The sequence below is a fragment of the Trachemys scripta genome, chromosome 8 (genome assembly GCF_013100865.1).
Source record: "Trachemys scripta elegans isolate TJP31775 chromosome 8, CAS_Tse_1.0, whole genome shotgun sequence".
In the NCBI taxonomy this organism is placed as follows: domain Eukaryota; kingdom Metazoa; phylum Chordata; order Testudines; family Emydidae; genus Trachemys; species Trachemys scripta.
In genome coordinates this window covers 52,077,238-52,096,802 of record NC_048305.1, presented here as the reverse complement: position 1 = coordinate 52,096,802, position 19,565 = coordinate 52,077,238, and the positions used below count along the sequence as shown (strand labels likewise).

The following is a 19,565-nucleotide window of genomic DNA, read 5'->3' as shown; positions in this document are numbered from 1 at the left end:
TGGGGCAGCCCGTGGGTAGGCAGAGGCAGCAGGTCCGAACCCCTTTGCCTGTGATGAGTGGCTGACACTGCAGTCTGCCCCAGTGAATGGGGCTAGATAGAGACTGGGCAGTAGCCAATCTGAGATGAATTGGGGGTAGTGGGTGGGGATTCCCCTGGGAGGGGGAGACCCAGAACTGTGGGGGTACAGCTAGGGGACAGCACCCAGAGAAAGGGGCACCAGGGTTCTGGGAGGGACATGGGAGGCCAGTGGTAAGCCGGATCACTGGCCTGCAGAGGGCGATCCGGATGCTGGAAGAGCTAATTCCCATGGATGACCAGCAGGAGGTGCCACAGGGGTGAGTCCAACTGAGTTGCACTTTCCTAGTCACCACCCATGTTAACAGAAGTCCCAAAGTATCAAAAGCCATGGACGTCTTGTAAAAGGATAATAACCATGGAAATGATGGCTCTTAGAAGAGGTATTCTGAGTCTGCTGCCTTAATTATTTCTCAAGCAACACTGAACAGAACTTTTTTTTCTTTTTCTATACACTGTGCCTGTATAAATTAGTTGGAAACCTCCCCTCTAAGTACTTAGAAAGTATCCTGTGTCCCACTCTGAGAAAGACCTGGCCCAGGAGCCTCCCTCTGTCTCCATACCTGGAAGAAACCATCCCAAGATTTATGTTTACAAGCTGAGCACTTATGAATGGATCTGAGATCTGGACAATTTATCCCAAAGTTCCAACTGTGGCAGTACAGCTAGCCTGTGATAAGTTTATGACCTGATCTCTTAAAGACTCTGCTAACAGATACATTGAGAAGGCCTGAAAGCCTTTTCTACAAGTTCTGTTCTAGTCCAGTCTCCACTTATGACTGGCAACTACACTAAAACACTGCGTTACCCAGCGTGAGGTTTTCAGATAATTTATAAACCAAGAAAAGATCCTCTCCAGTGCTTTGTCTAAAGGTCTCCTTGGGAGGGTGCATTAGAGGGTGTTCCAGTCATTTTGCTATACTAAAGAACTTGGAATTAAAGTGTATCTGGAGCCCCAGAGATGGGCAGTGTTATGCTGAAAGTCTACTACAAATGGGAACCAAACGACCTTCGCTGGGCATTGCTACTCTTTAATGTTTGGGTCTGCTGGTTTTCCTGGACCGGGCAGCGGCAGATGGTTTATGAGAAGTTGGCTTGGATTCTTCTTGGGAAGGGACTTCTGAAATAAAAAATACACAGATGTTAAAAATAAATATAGCAAAACTCCTCCTGGGGTAAATACATCCTGTAGAATCAAGTATAAATCACCCTCTCCTTTCAAATCACAGCTGGGAGGGATCCACTAAAGGGGCAGTGTTGGGAAAGCCCAGGACTATAGTCCCCACTTCCCCTAAATCAGGGTGGATCCAATTCTAAACTGATGAAAGAAGTGCTTTCCCACATAATGCACATTTTGCCTGTGAAACTCACTGCCACAGGATGCCAATGAGGCCAAGAGTTTGGCAGGGTTCAAAAAAGAATTACACTTACACAGATAACAAGAATATCTAGAGTTACGGAGAGGAAGAATAGTCCTGTGATTAGGGCATTAGCTTGGCCCTTGGGAGACAACAAGGATAACAACCCTGCCCTGCACTGTCTTGTGAGGGTAAACACACTCAGATATTGCATGATAGGGGCTAGATAAGTATCTTAGTACATATTAAAAATGAGCAAGATTCAAGATATAAGTCACCCTGTACTGAATGGGGGTGAGGAGGGAATATTCCTGGGGGCAGGTACCCCATGGCTGCAGGGTTTCTTGTGCTTTTCTCTAAAGCAGTTGGGTCTGTGGCCACTGTCAGTGAAAGGATACTGGGCTGGACAGACCATTGCTCCCACTAATATGGCAGATCCTTAGTTCCTATGTTCCTCAAAGTTAGGGTTGTGCTTTTTTGACATCACACTGTGAGGGAGCCCAGAAGTGAGTGGAGATGGAGAGTGAATTCTCCATTACCCAGGAGAGACGGTCCTGGACAGCTCTTAAAGATAGCAACGAAGAGCATGAGTAAGATGTAGCCAGTCTCCACATTCATGTCTGTACAATGCACCGGAAACAATCTTTTTAAAATGCTAGGCTTGGTCTACACTAAAGCGTTAGGTTCACATAAGGCAGCTTATGTTGACCTAACTATGTCAGTGTCTACACTACAGCCTTGCTCCTGCCAATGTGAGGGCCTTACTACACCGACATAATACCTCCACCTCCATGAGAGGCGTAGGACTTATGTCCGTGTAGTTAGGGCGATGCAGTGTCCCTGTAGACACTGTTACTTACATGGGCTGTTGGCTAAAATTCTTGTCAATTTCATGGCTCAGTGCTAGAGCTGTGAAATTGACAAGAAAGACTAGTAGGTTCCCTCTTGTGAACCATGCACCTGGCTCACAGCTCGGGCTGTCACTCCAGGATGGGTGGGGGACTCCAGCTAGAACCTGGTTGGGAGCCCTGCTGTCCACCCCCCACCCTCCCAGGCTACCCGCTCCCAGCGGGCTACTGCTCAGGCTCCCCACTCCAAGTCCGGCTGCCAGGCACTGAAAGCCCTGGCTCCTAGCTCCCCACATTGCCCAGAGCTGTTAGAGTGGGGCTGCTCTGAGCGGAGAAAACAGCAGCATGTCAATTTCATGGCTGGTAGGCTCTGTGCTGTGAAACTGAGCCTGCGCGGGGCTCACAGTTGGGACTGGAAAATCGGGGTGGATGGGGACTCCAGCTGTGAGCCCCACATGGCTGTCAGTGCCTCACATTCCACTGTCAGTGCCCCCACAATGCCCCACTTCCGTTGGTGCAAGCGCTCCTGGAGAGGATGCTCTTCACCGGCAGAAGGAGGGTAGTGTGGACACCAACAGCCGATTGAATTACTGCAGTGGCTGTAGGTCAACCTAAATTAAGTCGACCTAATTTTCTAGTGTAGACAAACCCCTAGAAACAGAGAATCTGATGTATTAAGCATTCTTACCAACTTTCTTTCAAAAACGCTCAGAATGCAGTGGTTCTATTGTTTCTGCTATAGAATAATCTCCCAAGGGAGGTGGTGGATACCTCATCTCTTGGCACATTTAAAATTAGTCTAGACAACACACTAGTAAATGTCCAAGAGGGAATGATCCTGCACTGGCCCTGAAATGGACTAAGGGACCTAGCAGTTGTTTTCTATCTGAGTCCATGAGACATCTCAGAATTCTGATTAGCTCACCTGGTTTTGGTGGTACTTCCTGGGCTTTGAGTGCTTTTTCCAGCTGTTTCTCTAGATCCTGGATTCTCCCCAGAGCTACTTCCAGATGCTCATCCAGACTTTCTGATCTCTCCTCTGCATCCTGAGCACGGATCTCAGCTTCTCTGAAATACAGAAGCCAGGAAGGCACTGAAACCTGGAGTCTAAGAGACTGTTGGCAAGATATTCAACAGACAGGCTAAGAAAACTGAGATTTTCAGTATATCTGATTGGATCTATAAAAAACAACTCACTAATGTAAATGTGTGGCATTATTAAAAAGATCTAAACCAAATAGTAACTCCTTGGCCCCAGCTGTATGGTCCATGAGCATCAATTACATTTTAAATTAATTTTAAAACTTAATTTCTCCTAACAAAAGGTCAGATGAAATTCAATAAGGACAAATGCAAAGTACTACACTTAGGAACAAATAATCCATTGCACAAATACAAAATAGGAAATGACTTTCTAGGAAGGAGTATTGCAGAAAAGGATATGGGGGTTATAGTGGATCACAAACTGACTATGAGTCAACAATGTAATACTGTTGCAAAAAAAAAAAAAAAAAAAGCAATCACTCTGGAATGTGTTAACAGGATCGTAGTAAGCAAGACACAAGAAGTAATTCTTCCACTCTACTTAGCACTGATAAGGCCTCAGCTAGAGTATTGGGTCTAATTCTGAGCACCACACTTTGGGAAAGATGTGGATAAACTGGAGATAGTCCAGAGGAGAGCAACAAAAATGATTAAAGGTCTAGAAAAGATAACTTACGAAGAGAGCTTGACAAAATTGGGGTTGTTTAGTTTGGAGAAGAAAAGACTAAAAGGGGACATAACAGTCTTAAAGTACCTTTAAAGTTGTTATAAAGAGGAGGATGACCCGTCCTCTCAATCAGGTGATCCAGTACTCACAGGAGCTGCTCTTGCAGACGTTCTAGTGAAGCCAAGGTCTCAAACTCCTTTCGAGAATATGGGGTTGTTGACTTGCTGGCAGTCATCTCTCTCTAGGGGGAGGAGAGGAAACACCTTCTGTATGGGAGTATGAGGAGCGCAGAGAAACCAACAGAGCTATGCTTCATCCGCAGCATGTGCCTTGTCCAGTTGGGTGCTGGTCTGTCACTGCTTAATCGCAGCATGGACAAGCAACAAAGAAGGGCAGGGCATTGCATCAAGGCTCCAATTCAGCAAAGCACTTAAGCACAGGCCTCACTTTAGGCATGTGATCAGTCCCATGAACTTCAACTGGATCTTCTCACATGCTCAGAGTTAGTGCTTTGCTGAATCAGAGCCTGAATGAACTCAAAAAGAACATGTGGCACCTTAGAGACTAACAAATTTATTTGAGCATAAGCTTTCCTGGGCTACAGCCCACTTCTTCGGAACTCAGTGGGTAATTGACTTGGATTGCCAAAACCTTCAATACACACCCAGATGGCATGTAGTCGGTCAGGTTATGGGCAGTTTGTGAGGGTGATGTCCTGACTGGAAAGCCCTGATGGTCAGGCTCAGAATGAAAGGAGGTCAAAAGTATGAGAAGGGACAGATAGTTCCTTTAATTGGCTGAGCTTGAGAAGGCCTTACACTTAATGGCATTTGTCTGTCTGTAACGCGATAACTTTTGAACACTGTATATAATCCATTCCAAAATTTCAGGGAGTGTTTTAGTCATTGATAGCCGGAATCTTATTGCTTTTGTGGAAAATCAGAAAACTGAAAAGGGAGGGAAAAAGTGAGAAATGGAGCCCCTGCCATCTGATTAGCACAGCCACAGCTTCTCAGATTGTTTTGAAAGTGTCACTAGGAACTTATCTGCATCTTAGGCACCAAAATACCTTTAAAAATTTGGTCCCAGAGCTCAAGCTACAGTCCAGGTGAAAAGGAAACAATTTGTATGATGGAGATTCCTACCCCAGAGACCGACACCGCTGTTGACTTGAGGGATTTCAAATGGATGTTGGAGTCATGTCCTAGGTACCTGATGGTGTCCTCCATTATCTCACTGCTTACAGTTGGGACGTCACTGCTGACGTCTGGCACAGGTGGCTCCTGCTGAAGGAAAGGTGAATGATGAGTTTGTGCAATGGCTCCTGGCACAACGAAGGCTTTGAGGCCTACATTTCACGTCATATGCAAATGGCAAGAAGCAAAGAAAGGCTCCACTGGAAAGCAGTACATCTTGCGCCAACCACGGCTACTGCACTCACTTGTAAAATGGAGATTTTCACCATGAGTGGCGGGTGGAGCCCCCCTTTGGGGAGGCTAGCCCCCGGCTCCGCCCCTTCCGCCCATGCCCTCCCCACGGTTGGAGCCCCAGACCACTCCCCCTCCCCCACAGCTGGAGCCACAAGTCCCCCCAGCCGCAGGAGCCCTGGGCCAGCCGAAGCCGAGTGCCCCCCTCGGCTGGAGGAGCCCTGGGCTGGCTGAAGCCCCAAGACCTCCCCCCAGCCCTGCCCAGAGGCACCCTAGGCTGGCCGAAGCTGCGCCGTGCCTCCTCTCCCTGGACCCAACCTGCCCAGGGGAAAAGCGTCTGTTAGAAGACGCTTTTGATATGCCCCATGCAGGTTCCGGGTCAGCTGAGGCAGCAGTATGTATGTGCCTTCTCAGCTGCCCCGGAACCTGCATGGGGCATAATAAAGCAAAAACTTTGCCGCCAAACCCCACAACTGGGGGTCCGACAGCCGCGGCAGCGCCAGGGGAGGCAGAGTCACCCTTGCCTATTATACCCGCCACCTAAGATTTTCACCTTTTCCCCTAACACTTCTTCCCCTTTCACAGATTTCTTATCAACATCAACATCTTCAGTTTTGTCTTTTCCAAGTTCAGAAGAAGTCTCAGAAATTTCTTCAGGTAAAGAATCCACAACAGTTGAGTGCATCTGTGGCTGGGTCTCCTGTAAAGCAATGCGAGGGACTGGTCAGTAGCACTCTCATCTGGGATTCTGTCCCTCCACATAACATAGGCAAACACCAAAACAATGCAACCAATCACCAATCTTGTCCTGCTTAAATTTTTAAACAAGAAATAAATGGAAGCTTAGCTGGCTTACTACCCAGCCACCTCAGGAGGGCTCGTTTCAAATCCATTTAAATCACAAGTTACATGATGTTGGTGTCTCCTCTAAATCCTTAATGGACCCTTATGAACATTACAAACCACTACATGGTTTGGCAAAATCTGTTCAGAATTGGCCAAGGAATGGGGTAGCAGGGTGACTGCAGAGCAGTGCTGAATGTGGGAAAGCTCAAACAATATCTAATGTGATGTAAGCAGATGAAACTCTATTCAAATCAATGGAACTGAACCCACTTCCATCATATTTGAATATAGCCCATCATGTCTGAAATTAGACCAATGTTAGACCTACCATCTAAAAGATTTGAATCAAATCAAATTCTCACAGGCAACATCCATCTGTCCAGCTACATACGGAATAAAGCTAGTGTTACCCAGGGTTCTTTCAACCCAAAGCTCTTGGTAACTTTTACTCTGTGCGAGGAGGTGTCAGGAAATAAATCAGGGGAGCAGGGCCGGCTCCCAGGCACCAGCCGACCAAGCAGATGCTTGGGGCGGCACCTTAGAAGGAGCGGCCAATGTTGGGGTGGCGGGAGGCGCTCGTGGTGTTTTTGTTTTGTTTTTTTGTTTGGCGGGCGGCGCTCGAGGGTTTTTTTATTTTTTGTTTGGCGTTTCGGCGGCGCAGCGCACCGGGGGTTTGGGCGGGCCGGCCTGGCACTCCAGGAGTTTGGGCGGCCCAGCATGGTGCTGGTTGGGGGGGAGGGGGGCTTGGCCAGCCCAGCCCGGCGCTCCAGGGGTTTGGGCGGCCCGGCAAGGTGCTCGGGGGTTTGGGCAACCCGGCGAGGCGCTCGGGTGGGTTTGGCCGGGCCGGTGCTCCGGGGCTTTGGGCAGCCCGGCGAGGCGCTCAGGGCGGGGCTTTGGGCGGCCTGGTGTGGCGCTGGGGGGGGCAGGGGTTTGGGCGGCCTGGCGCTGGGGGTGGGTTGAGCAGAGCGGCGCTCGGGGGGGGGGGGGGGGGGGGGGGGGGTTACGGAGGGGCGGCGCTCTTCTTTTTTGCCTGGGGCCGCAAAAAAGTTAGAGCTGGCCCTGCAGTGGAGACACGGCCGTCCGACCAATAGATGGCTGGCACAAACAGGACAACACGAGTGCTTTCACTTAAAGCTAAACTTTACTTAGACTCAAGCACTTACACACGTCCGCAACAAGATTAGTAAAACACTCCCAACCCTTGATAATTACCAAAGCTGAGTGTGGGTCTCGAGTGGCACAGTGACAGCCCGTCTGCCAGTGGGGAACACAAGATGCATCCAGAGGGAGAGACTAGTCCCGAAGAGTCCCCAAATGAGTCCCTTTATTTATACATTAGTAATAGAATGACATGTCCCTTAAAGAAACCTTGTTAAGTAAGCAGTTTCAAGCAAGAGGTTCCTTCTGATTATTGATTAACCAGGTGAGGGGTTTTTCCAGAACTTGCAGCCTTGAGACCTCAATAGACATTCCTGGGGCATAGCCTACTCTTTTAAAACGCATGTATCAGCAACGTCAACACAATTCTTATCAGGAAGGATGCAGGGTCAAGCTGCCCTTTCCATGGCACCCAAACCCCCCTCCCCTCCTGCCTTGGTCAAGCTGCATGGCCATTTTACAGCCTGCTGACTAGGTTGCTTTTTAACAATAAGCCATAGTGGTTTCAAGCACTTTACTGGTTTGCCAAAGTCTCCCCATACACTAGAAGCTCTCATACCATTATGAACTCCTGTGCAATCCAAACCCCAGGATTCTATCAATTTGCAATCTCTTGGGAGAAGCAGAATTTACCAGGCAACATCACAGGGCCAATTTTCAGCTGGTGTCAACTGTCACAGCTCCACTGAAGCTATGACAATTGACACCAGCTGAAAGTCTGCCCCCATTGGAAGCATTTTAGGTGTCACAAACTCCATCATCATGAACTCTAATAATCCCTCCAAGGTGGAGTCTTGAATGCAGAGGGCTCTATAGGCTGAATCCTTCTGGAAACTGAACCATAGTTTCTTCAGTTGGGAAAGCCTTTCAAGCAGCTCCCCAGCCAAACAGGTTCTACTTTGGCTGGCAAATGCTAAGTCTGTATGTACCTGAGGCCCAAACAGGTTCCTCTGCTCTTCTAAACTCAGTAAGGAGACTGGAGAGCCTTTGAATTCAGAAAGCAGGAGATTGCAGGTATTAATCCAATCAAGGCACTCGGTCTGGGATGAAATAACAGAAGAGACAAATTACAAGAGGGAGAGAATTGATATTTCATTCACTCCTGTGATTAAATAACTCCATCCTTCTATCTATGGTATTTATATGGCCCCATCTATCCTCCTCCTACCAAGGAAAAGGAACATACACTCCTCCTAAGCCTTCAAGCATGGAGCCTTTCATGGGCTAATCACCTATTCCATACAATATATTTAACAAGCTGCCAACAGTGTAGTGACAGCACATTGTCCTGAAAGCTCGGGGCAGGGATCAGAGTTCAGGCCCCAAGTTTGTTTGTTTTTACCCCATAAGCCAGCACAGACCAGAAGTGCTGGGGAGAAGCATTCTCAACCCCTGCAGGAAGCATTTCCTCACACCACTCTGGGACAACCCCATTTGTTTGATGCTTAGAACAATGCGAGGCTTCAGAGGGACACATGCTCAGTATTCCTTAATGGTAGATTGGATCAGCCCAACAGGAGGTGGCCTTTGAAGTTATTGGGAATTCAAGAAGGGAGGAATGGAGATATGCAGTACTAGAGGGCACCTTCCCTGGCTCCTCTAAGATAAAATCCTGCAGTTAACATGTTATCTGCATAATAGCTTTACATATATATGTAGAGTCAGGAGACATGAGGACTAGATAAGGAAGTCTTGCCCACTGCTGAATAGGGTACTGTTCCCAGTATAGCCACGGGTCTCTCTCCCTAGGCTCAGCAAAACCCTGGATACAACTACCTAGCCCAAGTGCCTGACATGCTTTAAACTAGATTTGAGTCTATTGCAATTCTTATATGGATTAGATCCTACAGAAAAGTCCCAAGGCATGTACGCTGGAACAGTGTAAGGAAGGAATTAAGTCTGAACATGGCCCAGACGTCTCAAAACTGTGCAGCTTTTGAAGTGGTCTCTGGGGTCAGTAGGAAACTGCTGGAAGGAATCCATGAATGGAGGTAGAGTTTGACTGGAGGAAGTGTTGAGGGATTCTCTGGAGCATTGAGAACAGGAGTACTTGTGGCACCTTAGACTAACAAATTTATTTGAGCATACGCTTTCGTGGGCTACAGCCCACTTCATCAGATGCATGGAATGGAACATATAGTAAGGAGAGATATACACACAGAGAACATGAAAAGGTGGAAGTAGCCATATCAACTCTAAGAGGCTAATTAAGATGAGCTATTATCAGCAGGAGAAAAAAAACATTTGTAGTGATAATCAAGATGGCCCATTTTAGACAGTTGACAAGAGGTGTGAGGATACTTAACATGGGGAAATAGATTCAATCTGTGTAATGACTCAGCCATTCCCAGTCTCTATTCAAGCCTAAGTTAATGGTATCTAGTTTGCATATTAATTCAAGTTCCAACGAGAAACTGCTGCGTCTGTTTTTGAAGCTTTTCTGTTGCAAAACTGCCACCTTTAAGTCTGTTACTGAGTGACCAGAGAGGATACAGACTAACATGGCTGCTACTCAGACATCTGGAGCATTGGGGTCTCTAACCAGGGTCCTTATCATCCAATTAATTTGATTATGTTTTAATTCACTACTGACCATTGGTGAACCATAAAGGCTGAATATATTGCTGCAAGAAAGAAATATTTGGTGGTGGTTTGTGGCTTTCTACGCTTGGGTCTAAGATGAAGCAAAAATGTTCTGTCTGTTCAAACTCCTTCCTGACTCCCTTGTGTGTGTTAGCTTTGTGCCAGTTCTTCCTCTTACTCTTTCACAAATAAACCGAGGATGATCTGGACCATACTGTGGACAGACACTGTTACCTTGATTTTCTCCAGCTCCCGCAGCTCATAATTGTGGTCTGAATCCGCTTCAGCTTGTTTCTTCCGAACTGTAACATCTACCAACTCCTTGCAGCAGCTGAGGAGACACAGAATGACACCCACCCTCTAAGCCAGCGGTAAGCAACCTATGGCACATGTGCCGAAGGCAGCACGCGAGCTGATTTTCAGTGGCACTCACACTGCCCGGGTCCTGGCCACCAGTCGGGGGGAACTCTGAATTTTAATTTAATTTTAAATGAAGCTTCTTAAACATTTTTAAAACCTTATTTACTTTACATACAACAATAGTTTAGTTATATATTATAGACTTAGAGAAAGAGACCACCTAAAAACGTTAAAATGTATTACCGGCATGCAAAACCTTAAATTAGAGTGAATAGATGAAGACCTGGCACACCACTTCTGAAAGGTTGCCGACCCCTGCTCTAAGCAATGCTCTCAAACACCTTTTTCCCCTTGGTCAGAATTGTGCAGGATCCTGTTGTTGCAACAAGACACAGCGTGATCACACATAGCAGGATTTTTAAAGCAGCGCCATGTACAGACAAGGGCAGCCCATTCCTTTGGGTTTGTTTATTAAGTGATGCATTTGTCAGGTTTTTGATACGCCTTAGAGAAGGGGCTGTGGGAGGATGTAGGCCTATAAGACTGTGCTTAATCTCCCCAGTATTACAGGAGGGCTGCGACATAGTAGCAAACTATTGAGAGAGAATGTTTAATTTACCTGACCAGCCAAGTTCTCTCTCTGATATTACTCCCAACAGTTCCATTTGAATTAAGAGCTTCCTCCCTCACAGACCAGCTTCTCCTTGGCCCAGTAGTGAAGTCAGGTAAAGGCCCTAGAGGCATTTCTTGCCAACCTGTCATATCAGCTATACCCTTTAGGGCACCACTTCCTTCAGCTTCCATAGAGTGGGAGAGAAGCAGCTCCCTCCAGGATCTTGGAGAGAGCCTTAGAAGGAGCCCACTTTGAAACCCACCCCCCAGCATGGGTATTAGCAGGAGATGGCCAGGCAGACTCAAACTGGGAGCCTGTCCCAGCAGAGGAGGAGCAGCAGCATATGAATGTGTCTGTCTTCATGCTCTGTTCTGTCTCTCTCCCCTCACCCTTTTCTTGGGTGTCTCTTTCCTCCTTTTCACCCTTCTTCTCATTTCTCCACTCAGTCACTGAGCCAGCCAGCAAGTCTCTCCAAACAAGTCCCCATCCCCTTGGTCACTCTCTTTCACCCTTCTTCCAGTATCCCTCTCTCCCTTGTCTCCTGTCCCATTTGTCCCTTTCCCAGGTTCCATCTCCTTCTGGAGCTGAATGGGAACTGTTACCACACAGCATTACTGGCACAACAGACAGTGGAATTCCAGAGGATTGGGCTCTTGTCTGTTTTCCTTTATAAAACATGCACCACATTAGAGCACGATTCTGTAGATGCCAACATTATAGCCAGGGGACCCACTGGTTGCTTTATAAACTCAAAGTCCTCCAGGATTCCCCAATCATTTTCTTCAGCATGACATTTACCACGTGAATCTCTGATATGTCTAAGAGATCCGAACAATGCTCATAGCCAATCAAGCCCTCAGTGATTACATAGCTGTGGGTGCTGAACAACACAAGTCGTTCCAGCTAATGTTATCATTAACTTATACTTGAAATGTTTCCTTCTGAGTGCCACACAGCATTAAAGTTGCATTTTTATGATCCCACCCACTTTTGGGGAGATCATACCTCTCTTCAGAGGGCTTTCCCATCACACTAAGGATTTTTTTCTAATGGGAAAATCCCATAGGCAGGTGAGGTCCCAAGGCTTTATTAATACCTCATTACGTAGCTGGAGAATCTGCTCAGTTTGGGAACCAGGTTCATAGCTTCTTCCTCTAGTTTATAGCCCCTTAGCCTCTTGAGCTCTTGATCCTTAGCAGCTTCTGACTCATTCTCTAGGAGACCCTTATTGGAGGAGTGGTCAGGTACCATCAAAGTCAGGAAATTCACTATCCACATGGTCAGGTCTTTGTGGAGATCAATCATCTGCATAGAAGTTCAAACTAAAGGATTAAACTGGATCAAGAATCTGGAATGGTAAGAGGGTGTCTGATTTGCAAAGTACTCTGACTTTAGTGGCAAAGTTCAGATGTGCGGGTAAATATACTGACACTCACTACACTTGTAAACTGCCCCTCTAAGATAGAAAAGATGTTAACATAGGATGAAAACTATCAATCAGCCACACAGCTTCCAGGAACCAGGAGTATCCCACAACTCTATGGGGCACTGATGGGGCATTTCAAAAATAACTTTGTGGCAGCTGCCAAACAGGATTCTAGGGTGAATCCAAGATCCAACAGGACCAAGCAGCTATCTGAGCTGGAAATGGGAAAGTCACTCTGGAGGAGACACCAGATGAGACTGGAGATCAAGAAAAGATAGCTGCAATCAGGAGCTTATTTCCAAAGGATTCTGGGGAGACTGGAGCTAAGGTTTTCACACCCTTCACCCTGTTATTTTCTCATTTATTTTCTCTAGGAACTACTTCTCATAGTGGAAGGATACATTACAGACCTCTACCCCGATATAACGTGACCTGATATAACACGGTAAAGCAGCGCTCCGGGGGGGGCGGGGCTGCGCGCTCTGGCAGATCAAAGCAAGTTCGATATAATGCGGTTTCACCTATAACGCAGTAAGATTTTTTGGCTTTTGAGGACAGTGTTATATCAGGGTAGAGGTGTATTTAAACAGGAAATGTAAAATTAAATGATCCATACTCTTGATACAGCAATAAGCCACTGCAGGGAGGGCAGTGGTAGGCTACTGGGACACTTCTCCAGTGGCTGAAACACACACATGCATACTCTTCCCTGCCTTACTTCTATAATAATCCATACAGTATGGGGTCCCAAAGATTTTCAAAGCATAGGCCACATCTTCATAGAGAGATTGTCTCATGGACCAGCTTTGTTATTGTAGCCCACTGTTGTATGTTACAGGTCCCCGCCTGTGCCAAAGCGCAGAGGACAGGTGTGTGTTACAGCCTGCTACTGCCTGGCCCTTTAGCTCAAGTTGAAGCAGCTTATGCTTTTAGCTCTGGAGGTCTCAGATTCAATCCCTGCTGAGTCAGCTGTCATGATGAACTTCCTTCCCTGTGCAAATAAAATAACATCCCTGTGCCAGCTACAGCAATTGCCTAAACTGAATAGCATTTAATGTTGGTTTAACTATCTTTGAATGCAGTTTAACACGTGGAAACAAAGCCAATGAGACAGCCAGTTAAGTCCAAAGCAGACTGCAAAGGGATTTCACAAAACTGGGTGACTGGGCAACAAAATGGCAGATGAAATTCAATGTTGATAAATGCAAAGTAATGCACATTGGAAAATATAATCCCAAATATACATATAAAATAATGGGATGTAAATTAGCTGTTACCCCTCAAGAAAGAGATCTTGGAGTCATTGTGGATAGTTCTCTGAAAACATCCGCTCAGTGGGCAGTGGCAGTCAAAAAAGCAAACAGAATGTTAGGAACCATTAGGAAAGGGATAGATAATATGACAGAAAATATCGTAATGCCACTGTATAAATCCACAGTACACCCACATCTTGAATACCCCATGCAGTTCTAGTCACCGCAACTCAAAAAAAATACATTAGAATTGGAAAAAGTATAGAAAAGGACCACTAAAATAATTAAGGGCATGGAACAGCTTCCATATGAGGAAAGATTAAAAAGACTGGGACTGTTCAACTTAGAAAAGAGACGATATGATAGTGGTATAAAATCATGAATGGTGTGGAGAAAGTGAGTAAGGAAGTGTTATTTACTCCTTCACATAAAACACGAACTTAGAGTCACCCAATGAAATTTATAGGCGGTAGGTTTAACACAAATATAAGGAAGTATTTCTTCACACAAAGCACAGTCAGTCTGTGGTACTCTTTGCCGTGGGAACTATAACTGGATTCCAAAAAGAATTACATGACTTCACAGATGATAAGTCCATCAATGGCTATTAGCCAAGATGGTCAGGGATGGAGCCATGCTCTAGGTGTCTCTACCCTCTGACCTCCAGAGGCTGGGAGTGGATGACCCGAGATTGATCACTCAAAGATGGCCTGCTCTGTTCATTCCCTCTGAAGCATCTGGTACTGGCCACTGTCAGAAGATAGGATATTGGGACAAGATGGACCATTGATCTGACCCAATAGGGCTGTTTTTATGTTCCGTTTTATGTGTAAGTAGCCAGCTGTCCATGGACCACTAAAGAATCCTCAGAGTGGAAGTTCAAATATAACAAAGAGAGGGTTGAGTTAACATAAAATTGGAATTGGTGAATGCATATAAAATAAAACGAGTGGGGAGCTGCTCTATAATTCTATACTGGCCCAGCATCCAAATCTTGGTACTTGAGGCTACTAAATGGGACGTCAGGTCCAATTCAGACATCTAGTTGCACTTTTCCTGGACCACTAAGGGCTAGGAGTCCTGAGAAGACCGTATCTTACAACTGGAGCCATTGGAAATACATGCAGTAGAAATTTCATGCTCAGATTAGGGCTGCTCAGTGAAGTGTGCTTGAATTTACAATGGCTGCAAAGAACTATCAGATGCTGCTATGGCAGCTGGGGAACAGCTGGGTGTGTAAGAGACCCCAGCCACACCCACTACACCAGCAGCTGTGAAGAAGGGTGATGCAGGAGCCACTCTGGCAGATCAGTGGCACTTGAGGTTCCCCCTGCAACTGATGGAACCCTCCAGGCTCTTTGTCTGCTGGGTTTAAGGCTGCTTGGTGCCCCCAGAGCAGCAGAAAATAGTCCCAGTGGATCAGAGAATCAGGGCCCATGCTTCATTTCTCTGAACCCCTCTGCTAATTCTGCTTCCTCCTTTTCACCAGCCTGAGGAAACAAGGAAGAAAGAAGGCAGAAAAGGAAAGAGAACAAGAAAGATGAGAAATCTTAGCCATAGAAGAAGGATAATAGACTTCCAGAGCCATCCAGCTGCAGATCCCAGGACCCTGGGGTGAGGCCCCCAGCAGCAGGCCTACTGACTGGGCTTGGACTCTGCCTCATGAAAATCTGTAAGGATAACATTTAAATTATTTCACTGCTTGCCATTTTAGCAGAAACGTCCAGCTAGTACATTTTACCCAGCATGGTTAGATTCACTTGAAGGAATACTCTACAAGTGAGGAAGGTTGAAAGTTTTAAAGATGCAAATAACTGAATGCTGTATCTAGTATCTGATTGTTTTGTGGTGTCAACTCAGGAATCTGGGAGAGAGGGCAAGAAAGAAGCTCCAAGACACTGGAAGATTTCTAGAGAGAGAGAAGGGGGTGGGAAGATCTGACAGGTCTCATGGAGTGAATGAAAATTCTCGAGGTGGTGTGTGGGTGGGATTTAATATAAAGACTGGGTTAAATACCCATTTTGCCTAAAGCTACCCAATATAGTTATTAATATATTTACTAAACCACTTTGTTAGCCAACACATATAATTATATGGCCACACACCATATTAATAAGTATTATGTGCACTGTATTAATATTATATACATTATATCAAATAGGAATGTTGGGTAGTTATGCTAACTAACTTGTATTCTGTTCACTTATGTCAAGATATATATGTGATATTACACCCCATATTCTTTATGGAAATATAATTATGATATGAATATAGTATAACTAAGATATACTTTATGCAAGATGGCTCATGTAAGGTATCATTGGAAAGGTTATGATTTACTGAGTGTGTTTATCCAATTTGTATGCATGTATCATTTTTGTATCTGAAGCTGGGAATATTAACCATGTCTCTGTATTTCAAATGTGCTCTGTGGGATGAGGCCAGATAATGTTAATGGCTGACTGAAGAAATGCACACAAGCACAAGGATCACCCCAGGAACCGTGTGCAATAGAAACCTCTCTGAGATAGCTCTACACAATGGGAACTGTTTGACCCAGGTCAGATAGCTCTATACATTGGGAACTATTTGACCCAAGTCACAGCAAAAAAAGCTTTCCAGCAAGTGGGGGGAAGATATAAAAGAGGGACAATGACAACATGAGTGGTCCTCACTCTCTACAACAACCCACCTGAAAACACCTGAGGAAAAAAGACTGAACTGTGAGAAGTGATGGTCCCAGCCTAAGATCTTTAGCCTGCGTGAGAAAATCTGGGAAAGCCAAGGCAACTGGTGCCTTAAGAATCTGCCAGCCTGTTTATCACTCAGGGTGAGAATTTGTTAATTTGTATCCTATCTATCTAGAGTGTTAAGCTCAGTCTGCGGTGTTTGTTTATTTACTAAAGTAATCTGCTTTGTTCTGTTTGCTATCCCTTTAACCACTTAAAATTCACCTTTTGTAGTTAATAACTTATTTCTTGTGTATAATAAAATCCATCTTATGTAATTTCTAACTGGGGCGGGCAAGAAGTTGTGCACATCTCTCTTCATATTGAGGAAAAGGGCGGATTTTTATGAGCTTGCACTGTGCAGATTTTTCTATACAGTGCAAGACAGTATTATTTTGGGTTTATCTCCCAAAAGGGGTGTGGCGCACGAGTGCTGGGGGAGTCCTCTCACACAGAGCTAACTTCAGCCTGTGACTACAGCGGGGAGTGGCCCTACCTGTGTGTGTGTGAATTAGGTGAGCCTAATTCAGCAAAGCAGGGAGAGGGAACCCTGGCTGGTTGAGCAAGAGAGGCTCAGTGAAATCCCAGTAAAACAGGTGGCACCCCAGAAGGGGGGTCCAACCAGTCACAATATATATCTGACAATACTCTGCAAATGAAAGGTAGCTTTTGGTATTCACAAATATGAAACCTATCAAAGATACATGAATGGTGTGTCCCAGTACAGGTTGGGTTGTGCCTCCATGGCCCCTAGCACTTGGAATGTGCTTTCCAAAACAAAAGATAGGGAAGGAACAGGTTGACAGAGGAAAACAAGGTAAAAAGGTGATTGGTGGATTTTAGTCTTGGGTGACATATAAAATGTTTTTAGCCTGTAAACAACCATACTATAAATAAGGCTAATTTGAATGCATACTTCGATGCACACCTTCTGTGTAAGGTGAACTGCATCCTGAACTGAAAGCGTTGTCAAGCAAGTGGCTATACTTTAGACAATGAACTTGTTAACATTGTCATGTACTTTGAAATAATCTGATTTTTTTTTTAAATTAGAGATTTCAAAAACTCTTTGCAGAAGCCATTGGAAAAAATCTATAAAATGTGGCAAAATTTTTCATACATTTCCAATGGTCCTGCTTAAAGTCTAGTTTATGTCACTCTACTGGGTCCTCTCTGACTCAATAAGCAACAGCACTGAAGAACTCTGAAAGGATCCCTGCCAAGCCTTCTTTTGCCAGAAAGATAGAAACCATAGTGCTGAGCTTCAAAAGGAGAGGAAGAGGTAAAGGCACAGGGAGATTGCTCTGGATTCTACCCTAAACAATAATAAATATACAAAAATAAAATAAGAGAATGAATGCTAGACAGATGTGCTCCCATCCCAAACCCCCTCCGGCATATACCTACTTCCTGTGTGAGCTGTATGTTGTCCTTCTCAGCCCCAGAAGTTGTGGTCAAGATCCATTGTTGAATCATCTTAAACACATCACCTGAAACGACCCTGAAGAAAAACAAACCCAAAAACCGAAGTATCAGAGGGGTAGCCGTATTAGTCTGAATCTGTAAAAGCAACAAAGGGTCCTGTGGCACCTTTAAGACTAACAGAAGTATTGGGAGCATAAGCTTTCGTGGATAAGAACCTCACTTCTTGCATCTGAAGAAGTGAGGTTCTTACCCACGAAAGCTTATGCTCCCAATATTTCTGTTAGTCTTAAAGGTGCCAAAAACCAAAGTGACTATAGTGCATCAGATCTGACTCCAAGGCTCTCATGGCTCATACAGAAATCTAGCTTCCCAACTCAACTCTTTATCTGGATCAGCAAGATTCTCTCCTATCTTTCCTGCATACATGTTTCTAGCACAGATCACACATGCCACAGGAGTTGAAGTAGGAATGTATTCTCCTTATACCAAGAGTCTTCTGGCTCAGCTAACTTTCTGTTGTTATATTTTTACTTTAACCCACTTCCCAGGAAAAGAGGGTAAATTTGATGCACTTGCAGCATGCAGGTGCTAAAACAGTTTGGCTTTGACTTCTAATTGATTTTAGTGCTGATGAAGGAGGTTGGGGAGCCCACGGGTGAAACCCATGAGTCGTTTTCAGGGTGTAGTCAGAACAGAGAGCTTGTATCATGGACTCTAACTGCAGGAGAGTGGAACTAGGAGCTAAGGAGCAGTCATCATAAAGATCATTCCCAGACAACAACAATAATTAAGGAAAATGGAAATCTTGGGGGGAAAGAGAGCTTAGGTTAACAAAAAATTCAGTCAAATAACTGACAAAAACTATATTAATCTCTTGTATGAGGTAGTCAAACTGGGCATGAGAGCTTCCAATAATGGGAATTCTGAAGTCACAAGTTCTATGTAAATGTGATTGACTTACAGTGGAAACAAAAGTTGTATATTGATTTGCTTCCTTGTGATGGATAAAGAAGGCTAAAATGTGTTTTAAAAGTAGGAGAGAGGTTCCTGTTGGATTTTTACATTAGAAATTCAGTCCAGCTTGTCCTTCCTGGGAGGCTCTATGGATTACTGACAAATAACAGCATTATGACAAGAGAGTATCTTGAGCAACTGGTTTTCAGTCAGAATATTCAAACTCTGGTTTTATTTATGTTTAACATGTATTTAATTCAAATGCCTGACAAACAGTTGTCATGAAAGATTTGTCATTGCCTCTCTACTAGTTAAAGACTGAGAAAGCTCCCAGTCTACTTTTGTGGTCCTCCCAGAAAAACTCTAGCAAAAACAACGAGGAGTCTGGTGGCACCTTAAAGACTAACAGATGGTTATTTGGGCATAAGCTTTCGTGGGTAAAAAACCCACTTCTTCGGATGCATGTTTGAAGAAATGAGTTTTTTACCCACGAAAGCTTATGCCCAAATAAATCTGTTAGCCTTAAAGGTGCCACTAGTCTTAGGGTTACCATACGTCCTCTTTTTCCCGGACATGTCCGGCTTTTCGGCAGTCAAACCCCCGTCCAGGGGGAATTGCCAGAAAGCCGAACATGTCCGGGAAAATGGCGGCTCTGCTCCTCCCCGACTCTTCGGCTCTGTTTAAGAGCCGGGCTGCCCGAGAGCTACCGGCTTCGGGCAGCCCCCGTGCCTCCAGACCCTGCGCCGCCGGAGCCCGGGCGGGGAAGTGCCCGGCTGGGGGCGCAGGGTCTGGAGGCA

At 45.3% G+C, this 19,565-nt stretch overlaps 1 protein-coding gene across 7 annotated transcripts in view; it reads right to left on the bottom strand.

Annotated features, from left to right (window-relative positions):
• AXDND1 (axonemal dynein light chain domain containing 1) overlaps positions 1-19,565 on the bottom strand; it is a 74,374-nt gene continuing 54,809 nt past the window's right edge. For 2 of the 7 annotated variants that reach the window (XM_034779693.1, XM_034779696.1), the window contains exons 18-26: positions 17,797-17,890; positions 12,078-12,286; positions 10,243-10,339; positions 8,355-8,465; positions 5,975-6,121; positions 5,140-5,280; positions 4,144-4,235; positions 3,209-3,351; positions 1-1,197 (exon numbers count right to left, since the gene is read on the bottom strand). In XM_034779693.1, coding sequence (XP_034635584.1) covers positions 1,109-1,197; positions 3,209-3,351; positions 4,144-4,235; positions 5,140-5,280; positions 5,975-6,121; positions 8,355-8,465; positions 10,243-10,339; positions 12,078-12,286; positions 17,797-17,890 — 1,123 coding nt within the window. In that variant the 3' untranslated portion in view covers positions 1-1,108. Of the gene's footprint in view, positions 1,198-3,208; positions 3,352-4,081; positions 4,236-5,139; positions 5,281-5,974; positions 6,122-8,354; positions 8,466-10,242; positions 10,340-12,077; positions 12,287-17,796; positions 17,891-19,565 lie in introns of those variants that run through there. The other 5 variants (XM_034779695.1, XM_034779694.1, XR_004646884.1 and 2 more) reach the window with 5 other exon arrangements.